The 12,741-nt window shown below is 33.4% G+C and overlaps 1 protein-coding gene across 3 annotated transcripts in view; it reads left to right on the top strand.

Annotated features, from left to right (window-relative positions):
- PDCD4 (programmed cell death 4) overlaps positions 1-11,666 on the top strand; it is a 29,015-nt gene extending 17,349 nt beyond the window's left edge. Inside the window, exons 7-12 of one of the 3 annotated variants that reach the window (XM_082854795.1) lie at positions 229-326; positions 1,267-1,381; positions 3,912-4,019; positions 5,404-5,514; positions 6,189-6,328; positions 10,958-11,666. In XM_082854795.1, the coding sequence (XP_082710921.1) occupies positions 229-326; positions 1,267-1,381; positions 3,912-4,019; positions 5,404-5,514; positions 6,189-6,328; positions 10,958-11,018 (633 nt within the window). In that variant the 3' untranslated portion in view covers positions 11,019-11,666. The remainder of the gene's footprint in view (positions 1-228; positions 327-1,266; positions 1,382-3,911; positions 4,020-5,403; positions 5,515-6,188; positions 6,329-10,957) is intronic. The other 2 variants (XM_082854794.1, XM_082854793.1) reach the window with 2 other exon arrangements.
- The last annotated feature ends 1,075 nt before the right edge of the window (positions 11,667-12,741 follow it).

Genomic DNA, 12,741 nt, shown 5'->3' with positions numbered 1-12,741 from the left:
AACAGATATTTTATGCCCCCATGGCTTTTAACTTGAAGGTTAAGATGTGGGAGTGTATGCCAGGCATAAACAGTAGGTGCTAAATAGGTGTTTTTTGAATACTCCAACATGTCTTAGGTATTGACTGTGTAGTTCAACCAGTCTTTATCATTTATGTTTTTAGAAATTGTGTCCTATAAAGCTTTATTTTAGATTTTTTTATATAGCTCTTTTTTTTTCTTATTATAGCTGGTGGGCCAGTTTATTGCTAGAGCTGTTGGAGATGGAATTTTATGTAATACCTATATTGATAGTTACAAAGGAACTGTAGATTGTGTACAGGCTAGGTAAGTAAATTAATTTTTCTACTTAGACTTTCAAAATAGGGGAAAGTTCTACAGGATTCTGTTGAAATGACACTTGAATTAATCAGACTTTGTGGATGCCTATTTGTCATTTTTGTGTACTCTTTACCATTAAAACAAAATTGAGAGATTCTTGACATGATATAACAGAAAGAAGACAGTACTATAATGCAGAAGTTCTGGGTTTTAGCTAAACTGTTAGCTACCTTTATGTCAAGCCACTTTTCTCTCGGCCTCAGTTTCCTTATTTATAAAATGAAAGGATGGGACTTGGAATGTTTTTTAAGGTCCCTTTAGGTTTTAATATTCTGTAATTATTTAATATTCTAATAAGATGGACAGTATTAACAAAGGAGCCCTGTTTTCAATTCTGTATTTATTTGCTATAGAAATCTTAGGAAATAATGTTTTTCACTTTTTTCTTTGGTATAATTTTAAGCTAAATGTGATATTTGGGAGTTATGCTCAGTGATTTTTCATAACTTCCTGGAAACTTAGACTTGTACTTAGCCATGTCTTAGGTTTTCACAGGTATAGATATTAATTTTCTAGGACTACTTCAGGTCAGAGTGGCATGGTTGCCCTGGTGGAAAGGCATGGATCTATGTAAAAGTTAGTTTTAGGTGAAACATTCCTTCTCAGGCTAGATCAGTAATTTTGAAATAACGTTATTAGACTTTCGTTGACCAAGAAATGGAAATGAGTGAGAGAATATTAATATGAGAAGCAACTTTTTTTGTTCCCAACTTTTTATCTTGAAAAATAGTTTTTTAAGAGACTTCTGAACTTTAGGTTGCTTTTATGTTATATGAAAGCTTTTAGTGTATATGGGGTATTTTCCCCCAACTTCATCCATAATTTGGTCAATCTCAAGCATGTCCATATGTCAAAATTAACTTTTTTTTTTTTTTTTTTTTTGTAGAGCTGCTCTGGACAAGGCTACCGTGCTTCTGAGTATGTCTAAAGGTGGAAAGCGCAAGGACAGTGTTTGGGGCTCTGGAGGTGGGCAGCAGTCTCTTAACCACCTTGTTAAAGAGGTAACTACTGGGCATTGTCTTTAGCTTAATTTATATGTATTCTTCAGGGAAACAAACTCTACCCTCTAGCTGGTATTGTTGTGGACAAAAATTAATTTCAGTCTTATAGCTGCAAGTGGAAAATGGAATAATCCTTATATATTTGGATTTATGCCCTTTTGCTATAAATTATACAATAATTATATAGTCATTATTAAATTTTTATGGTTTCTCTGACTTAAACTAAGACTGTGTTAAGTTAAAGGGGTTTTCATGAAGAAGGCTGTGTAGGAACCTCAGAGGAATACCTAAAGTCTTTTTCTTGGAATGTAAAATTTTTCAGACTGTTGAGTTTCTGTTTTGTAGTTATTCAGTAAATGTCCATATTTATAAGAGCAGTTTGAAACTGGGTGGTCTCAGATTGTAAGTTATGCATTATGAACACTACAGTAGATCAGAGTGGTAGATTTTTGTAGGGAAGTTCACTACCTGTATGCATTCTTTAAAAGAAAAAGTAATTGGTTTTTGCATTAATACCAGATTTATTCTCTCTGGATTTTTTTTTCTGGCAGCAAAGTGATATTCTATAATAAGAAACCAGAAAAAGTAGTTAATCCTATTTGAAGATTTTTAAGAAAATTAGAAGATTTATATAGTACATGTGCTTCTGATTTTTGAGTATAATCTTTCATGTGACTATAGTTTTGATATTTAATAAATATTTTAATGATATGTATACCAAGTTTGAGTGTTAAGGAGCTCTAAATATTGTTAGAGCTTTGACCAGTTTTGTTTTTATATATGTTAAGGTAGATGAGTTGGTGTTTGTAATGTCATGATTGCAATATCTGTTTTAAAAAATTTTTAAAGTTATTACAAAAATTGAGGTATAAAAACAGTGGAAGTACCGGAGCAGTTCAGCAAGAAAATAAAATAAAGGCATCTAAGTTGGAAAAGAAGAAGTAAAACTATCTCTGTTCCCAGATGACATGATCTGTATACAGAAAATCCAAGTGAATTCTCAAAAAAACAAAAACACCAAACTATTATAAACGAATTCAGCACAGTTGCAGGATACAAGATCAGTGTACAGAATTTAATTCTAGGTCTTTTGTACACTAGCAATGCAATGAATGGTCTGAAATGAAATTAAGAAAACAGTTGCATTTGTAATAGCATAAAAAAGATTAAAATACAAAGGAATAAATTTAACAAAGGAAGTGCAAATCTTGTGCACCAAAAACTGCAAAACACTGTTGAAAGAAATTAAATAAGGCCTAAATAAGTAGAAAGATATCCCATGTTTATGGACTGAAAGATTTAATATTGTTAGGATGATAATGCTTCTCAAAATTAGTATTTTGAGAAACTGCAGAACTGTTTTATGGTATGTGAATTATCACAACAACAAAAAATGGTCACGATGAAATTGAAGTAAAACTACCAATATATGAGGTTGACATTATTTGGATATTCATTTATTTTACATGGAAGGATGAGTTGGACAGAGAGGACTTTCAGAAATATATACATGTATTTATAATTTATCGTTCTCAACAATGCATGGGACCCAATGGGAAACACTTAAATACTTTAATAACAAAGTTAAAAAACTAAGTGATGTAATTTAAATAATAAATATATTAGCTTATAATTATAAAGTGAAAATACTTTATTCAAGTAACATGCTTCAAATATTTATTTTCCTAAAGCATAATAGCAATTATTCCTCAAGATATATTCTGTTGATCAAATTTTACTATACTTTTAATGGAAATACATTGTAGAAGTTGAAAGTAGAACATACTTAAATGAGATTTCAGTCAGCCAATATTCATTGAGTGTCTACTAGGTGCAAAGATTTTTTTAACAGGCGATGTATAGGGGAGGACATTCCTCGTTGAAGTTCTTGTGTTGAAAAACTTCTTTTCTCTGGAGCCATAGATGTTCTTGTGCAACTTTCAACAGGAGAGTCAAGACTTGCCTCCTTAGCTATAACTGGAAGCTGAATTACTGACGAACGTTTTAAATAATGGTCCTCAAATCTTCAGTTGTAGAGAAAAGAGAAAACTGCTTTGGAAATCTTTGCCCTGTCTAGTAAAGCCCTATTATCTCTCATTTTTTGGCTCCCACTTAATGTCATGCCGATGGAAATGGGTTTGCACCACTTTAAAAATTCATTTTGAGACTTTCAGTTAGTGCCCTCTAGTGGTATTTAAGGTCCCTTGTTTTACAGGGAGCATTGAAGCATTATGGTCACAACTCAGGCCAAACACATCTTAAGTCTACTCATCGATCGCAGTGGATTATTGAAACACACCGAAACACTGCATTACCTTCATGACTATGAACCATTTAAAATTTGGGAATTTGCTTTTTAATTATTAAAAAATTCTGTTATGATAGTGTCATGTCAAGACTATTCTTAGACAACTGTCTGTGACCTATTTATCATGTACTATATTGAGATGAGGGTAAATAAATCCTTAGGCAAAACAGAATTTTTTAAAAATCAAGAATTCTAACACATCTCAATCTTTAAATCTAATAGATTGTTATGCTGCTGAAAGAGTATTTACTCTCTGGAGACATATCTGAAGCTGAACATTGCCTTAAGGAACTGGAAGTACCTCATTTTCACCATGAGCTTGTATATGAAGTAAGATTACTTTGACATTCCAAAAAGAATTATTAAGTGTTCGTTTTTGCACCACAGTGACATAATGCTTCTTTAATAACATACATTTTTGTTTTCTTTTAAAAATTTTAATATTAAGGGGGAGAGGGTTTTACAATTTTTTCTTTTTTTATCAAGGTATAATTTAGAGTAAAATATACTCTTTCTTTAGCTGTGCAGTTCAATGAAGTTTTGACAAATGTATCAAGTCACATAATCACTATCTCAGAATATGGAACATTTCCATCACTTCCAAAAGTTTGGGGCTAACCTGCTCCCCTACCACTATCATCTCCTGGTAACCACTAATCTAATGTTTGTCCCTATAGTTGTGCCTTTCCCAGACTATCAGTCATATAAATGGAATCATACTGTGTGTCTGACCTTCTTCAGGTAGCATAATGCTTTTAAGATATGTCCATGTCATTTTATGTAACAGTAAATTCACTTTTTAGTGCTGGGTGATATTCCATTGAATAGACCTACCATATTGTTTCCAGTTTGAGTGATTATTAAAAAAAGCAGTCATAAATATTCACTCACAGGTTTTGTGTGGACATATCTTTTCATTTTTCTCAGGTAAATACCTAGGTGTTGAATTTCTGGATCATACAGTAAGAGTATTTTTAACTTTATAAAAACATTCATATTCATGATATGTACTTTCCAGATTTTTCCTTTATTTTATAATATCTTTATTAAAATAATGTTTTCATTCCAGAATATGCCCCCTTAACATATTGTATTAGATGTTTGGCAATATGTTAACACAATGCATTGGCTTTAATTTCTATATAGCATCTGTCATTTTATCTCAGATAATGATAATGCCAGGAGGTTTGAGTTAAATGAAAAGTACTTAGATAATGTTCAGCAGTTCTAGATTTAAATCTTAGCCTTGCACTTCTCATCTGTGTGCTTTTGAGTGATTCATTTTAACTTTTAAAGTATTAGTTTCCTCATCTTTTATTATTTATTTATTTATTTCCCCCCCGACACACACACTGTATTTTATTTTTACAAGAGATAAATAAACTGACACCAAGCATTGTAAATGGATGATCGCAACAAAAGCAACAATGATTACAACTACTGAATATGAAACACACTCATATTATGTCATATGACATTCAGTCCAGTAATCCTCCACTGCAACAGCTCCTTTACTTTGCAGTGATAATTAATTTGTATATTTTTTGCCTCTGAGTCCTTGTTGGATTTTTTTTATTCAAACAAAGTCACAAAAATTATAATCATCCTCATCTATACATATATATACACATATTAGAGATGAGAGCTGATAGATTTTAGGAGTAGTTTCTTACATGAAAATGAGCAATAATTCAATCATTTATTCCATTTTTAGGCCATTGTAATGGTTTTAGAGTCAACTGGAGAAAGTACATTTAAAATGATTTTGGACTTATTAAAATCTCTTTGGAAATCTTCTACCATTACTCTAGACCAAATGAAAAGAGTAAGTATAACATTATTTTGAACAATTTTTAGGCTTACATCTTAAATATATATGATTGAATACAGATTACGAATTGTCAATGAATTTTCTTTTAGGCTTGTGTAGTAATATTATGCCTATATATATATATATATATATATATATATAAATGGTACTGTTTATGTTTGAACCTCTTATAACTATTTCCTGGAAAGTAATAAATACTCCAGTATTTTTGAACCTGTATTTTGAAAAATGTGATGTGTTCTTCAAGAGTTCTAAGATACGATAATTTCTTTTTTATATCTAGAGAGAAACATGAATTTCTAACAAATTTATAAAGTACTTAATTTATTCCTATTTAAAATTGTATGCATTGTTATTAAATATTGGTGAGGTTCTTACTTGCCTTTTATTTTTTAAAAATGTAGTAAATGTATTATAGAGAAGTAGATGGGGAAGAAATGTGTCCAACGTCTAATGTCTGCCTGAAGCTCTTTTGAGAGAACAGTTTTAAAGAAAATATTCTATAAAAAAATAGACTTACTCTTTGTACTTTTCGAGGTTAGGATCTGACTGCAGTCTAATTATATGAACATTTGGCCTTAAATATAGATTGATAATAGTGATGGATTGTATGGCATTATGTATTTTATATGGGCTAACAACTCTGTATGTAATTCCATTGTTTTTAGGGTTATGAGAGAATTTACAGTGAAATTCCAGACATTAATCTGGATGTCCCACATTCATACTCTGTGCTTGAGCGATTTGTAGAAGAATGTTTTCAGGCTGGAATAATTTCCAGACAACTCAGAGATCTTTGTCCCTCAAGGTACTTTGTTTATTACTTTCTCAACGTGAAATACTGGCTGAGGTGCTTGGGAGGGCTAAGCTAATTTTCTATTATTCCAGCTGTGTCTGAAAAATAATAGTATCTTCCCTGAAGTCACTCATCAGTGAAAATCATCTGAATTTATGGAGAAACAAGGGTGAAGCTTATTTTGTTCTCTTGTAAATCTGTATAGGACTACCTCATGAAGCCACAGTTCATTGGAAGGAAAATAATTTTGTGGAGTAGTTCTGTGTACCAGGCTCTGTTCTAAGTGGTTTAAATATTATTTCAGAGTAGATATCACCAGTGAGATGAAAAAATTGAGGCTTACGGCAGTGTAATGTACCTTTTCTAAGGTCACGGTAGAAGCCAAGGATGGATCCAGACTTTTTCTGGCTTTTAAGATCTAGGTTCGTTCCTGTATTTCATGTGGGTTCCTTTTGCTCCCTCATAGAATGGAGAATTGGGACTGATTGGATTTTACCGCTCTAGAAAGTGTGTGTGTGATTCTTTCGGAGGTATTATATATGTGCTGCTAGGTTCAAACTCCTTAGGAGTTGATGAATTTTTTTTGTTATTGTTAAAGCTTATAATGAAGTTTGTATTGTAATAGATATAAAAGTTTAGCAACAGCTAACCCTCTGGTCTGGGTCTGTTTTATATTTTAAGTTTTTGTAATTTTTATATGAAGAAGTTTCAGTCTTTATGTATTTTTATGTAAGTGCACTGTGAGAATTAAATCTCAAAAAATACTTCCCGATAGTGTCCTTTGCTCTACAAAGTTTAGAAGCCATTAAGAGAGAAAAAAAGATAATGGTGGAATATACATTTTAATGGCTTTGATAAAAAATGTTTGAAAATGTAGATCTCTACTTTGGTGTGGCATCATTGATGTACTGATGTGCCAAGTGGTATACATCAGTAACAACTGCCAGCTTTGGCAAGGCTTTCTGCTACTTGCTGCTTCATTTCCAGCCTTGATCTCCTAATATTATAGTGTGAAGCCTTTACGTTCAGGAAAATATAGCTGGTTTACATTTAGACTTAGTATGAAAAGGGGTTAACTTTGGCACTGGCTCTTTTAAAAAGTTTTTCAGCCTCTATTCAAAGGTCTAACTAGTTACTTCTATTGTGGCTTTACTTTCAAGGATCATTTGAAGAGATGTCTAAACCTTCTATGTATTCCATAGAACTTTCACTTTTTATCTCTATCCTTTTGCTTATTTGGACGGAGTGCACATTTATGTGTGACCTTGAATGCCTGTGTGTATTGGTCTAGGGTCAGAGAATAATAAGGGCTAATCCTGCTCAAGTTCTGTTTAGCACTTACTGCTTTAGGCTGCTGTTCAACTGTTCCTCTTGGGCTGCTGTCGCTACATGTAGCTAGTGTGTGGTTACATTATAGAGGAAGGTCTCTTGAGTTTGAAATAGCAGAAATCTCAAAATGGGGCATATGGGACTTCCATATGGGACGTCCAGTGGTAAAGAATCCGCCTTACAATGCAGGGGACATGGGTTCATTCACTGGTCGGGGAACTAAGATCCCACATGCTGCGGGGCAACTAAGCCCGCACACCACAACTACTGAACTCGTGTGCCTCAACAAGAGCCTGCGTGCTGCAAGCTACAGAGCCCACGTGCTGTGGAGCCCGCACGCCGTGACTACAGAGCCCATGCACCCTGGAGCCCGCGCACCACAGCTACAGAGCTGATGCGTCCTGGAGCCCACGAGTCACAACTAGCGAGAGTAAACCGCATGCCACGATTAGAGAGAAGCCTGCGTGCTGCAATGAGACAAGTCCACATGCCGCAATGAAGACCCAACACAGCCAAAAAAAAAGAACATAAATAAATAAGTAAATATTTTTTAAAAAGGGGCATATACTGGAATTAACTGGACTCTGTTTTTCCACATTCAGGTTATGGCTTTTCTATATCTGAGAAAAAAATTAAACATTTTTAAACATAGATATTTTGATAGCTTCTGTAGCTCTAGTTTGCATAATTCCCAATCATGTTGGTGTTTCCTATTTGGTTCAGTGTTTAGCTTTCAAATAATATTAATGACATACTAGAAATAAATACAGGCATACCTCATTTCATTGTGCTTTGCAGATGCTGTGTTTTTTACAAATTGAAGGTTTGTGGCAACCCAGCGTTGACAAGTCTATTGGTGCCATTTTCCCAACCAGCATTTGCTCACTTTGTGTCTGTGTTGCATTTTGGTAGTTCTCAGTATTTCTAACCCTCCACCAGCAAAAAGATTAATGACCTGTTAAAGGCTCGGATAATAATTAGCATTTTTCAGCAATAAAGTAGTTTTAAATTTTGATATGTACATTGGGTTTTTAGACATAATGCTTATTGCACACTTAATAGGCCACAGTATTGTGTAAACATAGTTTTATATTCAGGAAACAAAAAAATTCATGTGATTGTAATGTGATAGCACTTTATTGTGGTGATCTGGAACTGAACCCACAATAATTTTGAGGCATGTTTGTATTAAATTTCCAGACAGCATAATAATGTTTGCCTTATTTATATTTTAATTTTTTTTTTTTACATGACTTCATTTGGACAGTGAACTTATTTCAATCATCAAGCTTTTATTTAACTAAAAACTGCTCAGATTAAGCAGTTCATTTGATATGTTCTAGGATACGTATCAGGGGAAGTCTTTTCAAAAGACTTAGAGGAATGCTGACTTTTAAAAATATAAATGACAATACACCCCTTCAAAAATTAATGAATAACCAAAAAAGATGAAGTTTTAAATTCTTTTAGTTGACTGTAGTCAGAATTTGTTTTCTTTTTTTTTTTTTTAACATCTTTATTGGAGTATAATTGCTTTACAATGGTGTGTTTCTGCTTTATAACAAAGTGAATCAGTGATACATATTATTATATCCCCATATCTCTTCCCTCTTGTGTCTCCCTCCCCCCCCCATCCCACCCCTCTAGGTGGTCACAAAGCACTGAGCTGTTCTCCCTGTGCTATTTGGCTGCTTCCCACTAGCTGTTAGTTTTACATTTGGTAGTGTATATATGTCCATGCCACTCTCACACTTTGTCCCAGCTTACCCTTACCCTTCTCCGTGTCCTCAAGTCCATTCTCTAGTAGGTCTGTGTCTTTATTCCCATCTTGCCCCTAGGTTCTTCATGACCTTTTTTTTAGCTTCCATATGTATTTGTCAGCATATGGTATTTGTTTATCTCTTACTGACTTACTTGACTCTGTATGACAGACTCTAGGTCCATCCACCTCACTACAGATAACTCAATTTCGTTTCTTTTTATGGCTGAGTAATACTCCATTGTATATATGTGCCACATCTTTATCCATTCATCTGTTGATGGACCCTTGGGTTGCTTCCATGTCCTGGCTATTGTGAATAGAGCTGCAGTGAACATTGTGGTACATGACTCTTTCTGAATTATGGTCTTCTCAGGGTATATGCCCAGTAGTGGGATTGCTGGGTCATATGGTAGTTCTATTTGTAGTTTTTTAAGGAACCTCCATACTGCTCTCCATAGTGGCTGTATCAATTTACATTCCCACCAGTAGTGCAAGAGGGTTCCCTTTTCTTCACACCCTCTCCAGCATTTATTGTTTCTAATTTTTTTGATGGCCATTCTGACTGGTGTGAGATGGTATCTCATTGTAGTTTTGATTTGCATTTCTCTAACAATTAATGATGTTGAGCATTCTTTCATGTGTTTGTTGGCAATCTGTATATCTTTTTTGGAGAAATGTCTATTTAGGTCTTCTGCCCATTTTTGGATTGGTTGTTTGTTTTTTTGATATTGAGCTGCATGAGCTGCTTGTAAATTTTGGAGATTAATCCTTTGTCAGTTGCTTCATTTGCAAATATTTTCTCCCATTCTGAGGGTTGTCTTTTGGTCTTGTTTATGGTTTCCTTTGCTATGCAAAATCTTTAAGTTTAATTAGGTCCCATTTGTTTACTTTTGTTTTTATTTCCATTTCTCTAGGAGGTGGGTCAAAAAGGATCTTGCTGTGATTTATGTCATAGAGCGTTCTGCCTATGTTTTCCTCTAAGAGTTTGATAGTGTCTCTGGCCTTACATTTAGGTCTTTAATCCATTTTGAGTTTATTTTTGTGTATGGTGTTAGGGAGTGTTCTAATTTCATTCTTTCACATGTAGCTGTCCAGTTTTCCCAGCACCCCTTACTGAAGAGGCTGTCTTTTCTCCATTGTATATTCTTGTGTCCTTTATCAAAGATAAGGTGACCATATGTACGTGGGTTTATCTCAGGGCTTTCTATCCTGTTCCATTGATTTATATTTCTGTTTTTGTGCCAGTACCATACTGTCTTGATTACTGTAGCTTTGTAGTATAGTTTGAAGTCCGGGAGCCTGATTCCTCCAGCTCTGTTTCTAAAGATTGCTTTGGCTATTCAGGGTCTTTTGTGTTTCCATACAAATTGTGCAATTTTTTGTTCTAGTTCTGTGAAAAATGCCATTGCTAATTTGATAGGGATTGCATTGAATCTGTAGATTGCTTTGGAAATTAATGAATAACCAAAAAAGATGAAGTTTTAAATTCTTTTAGTTGACTGTAGTCACAATTTGTATCTGTTTTCATGTTTGTGTTCTTTTCATTGCAGGGGCAGAAAACGTTTTGTAAGTGAAGGAGATGGAGGTCGTCTTAAACCAGAGAGCTACTGAATATAAGAACTCTTGCAGTCTTAGATGTTATAAAAATATATATATATCTGAATTGTAAGAGTTGTTAGCACAGTTTTTTGGTTTTTTTTTTTTTTTAGCACTTGTTTTGGGTACAAGGCATTTTTGAAATTTTGTAAACTTACATTTAAGGGAAATTTTTAAAGTAAGTGTTTTTTCTTTTTCTTTTTTGAGCGTGTAAAGGAGGGACAGAAAAGTAACCACTTCTTAAGTGGGATATTCTCATAAGCTACCTTTTTTAAGTGCCATGTTTATGACATAATCATTCCAAGTTTTGCATTGATGTCTGACTGCCACTCCTTTCTTTCAAGGACAGTGTTTTTGTAGTAAAATCACTGGTTTATACAAAGCTTTATTTAGGGGGTAAAGTTAAGCTGCTAAAACCCCATGTTGGCTGCTGCTGTTGAAATACTGTGCTTTGGGAGTTAAAAAAAAAAAAAAAAGTTATTTCTTTGTCTTAAAGAATTTTAAAAAAATGACTTAGTTATGAGACTTATTCATCTTTCCAGGGAACATTGCTCGGTCTTAAAGACTAGACAGTTAAGTAAATGGTGGCTGGAACATCTATTTTTCTACAAAACTGGACGAATGAACCCAGTTCTAGAAGAATGTATGACAAAATAAAACATGTGAAGCAGTGTTGATTCTTTATTGGGAGTACCTTTATTTTAGGGCTTTCAAAAAACATATTTCACACAACAAATTTTAAATCATATAAAAGAGCATGTTTGAACCTAGTGAATTTTAAACTTTGCTCCTAGAAAACTTTTAAAAACAAGAGTACAGTAGTAAATGAATTATTTTAATATTATACTTGGTGAGAAATACTTGCACACTTACCTGTTTTTGATCTTATCTAGAGCTTAATGAAATTTCTAAAACATATATACCTTTCATAATTCTTAAGTTCTATTACCAAGTAATGCTTGTGTTACAAAAAATTATTCTTCAAAGACTCATAGTTTTACATTTACCCAGTGTCTGAGAAAATAGTTACCAATAAATAAGTTATCTAAAGAATGATCACATTTCTGACCTCTTTTGCCAAGCCTAAATACTCAGCAAGGCCTCAAGGTCCATACTAATTTAAATTGTCTGATACTGACTGCAGCAAACCAACCAAGAATTACATTGAGAATTCACAGAGGTATTCTTAGAACATACCCATTACAGGTTTAGCTACAGTCTTTTAGAACGAAAACTTCCAATTTTATGTTCATATTTACTTCATGGGCTCTTTCAAGTCCATATTAATTTCCATTTTTAGGGTTTTAAAATTGTGTTTGATACCTGGAAGACAAAGGTGGCCAGGTAAGTCCGTAAAATCAGTATAATTAAAAGCTTAGGTAACTACTGGATAGGTGAGGGTTTCTTAAAAATTAAATTTGTTTAAGAAATACAGTTTTGTCATTACTAGTAGTATCAGTTGGTCAGGCAAGATAGCCTTAAATGTGTCATGACACAAAATTCTTCAAATTCAGTTTTTAATAAACATTTACAGGATTCTCTGACTATAAAAGGTGCATTTACTCACTTGTGCCTAAGAATGTTATCGAGAAAATTGATGGGAATGGTGAACAATAATTGGCAGTTCTAAAAACTTGGGTTAAAAAAAAACCAAAATCTGGGTTCAAAGTTTTAAAATTGCTTCTGTTTAGTACAAACTGGAGTGTTTTTTGTTTTAATTATTTTATATTTGTTTTTG

Source organism: Leucopleurus acutus (genome assembly GCF_964270905.1).
Source record: "Leucopleurus acutus genome assembly, chromosome: 14".
Classification (NCBI taxonomy): Eukaryota; Metazoa; Chordata; class Mammalia; order Artiodactyla; family Delphinidae; genus Leucopleurus; species Leucopleurus acutus.
This window is presented reverse-complemented; position numbering and strand designations above follow the sequence as displayed.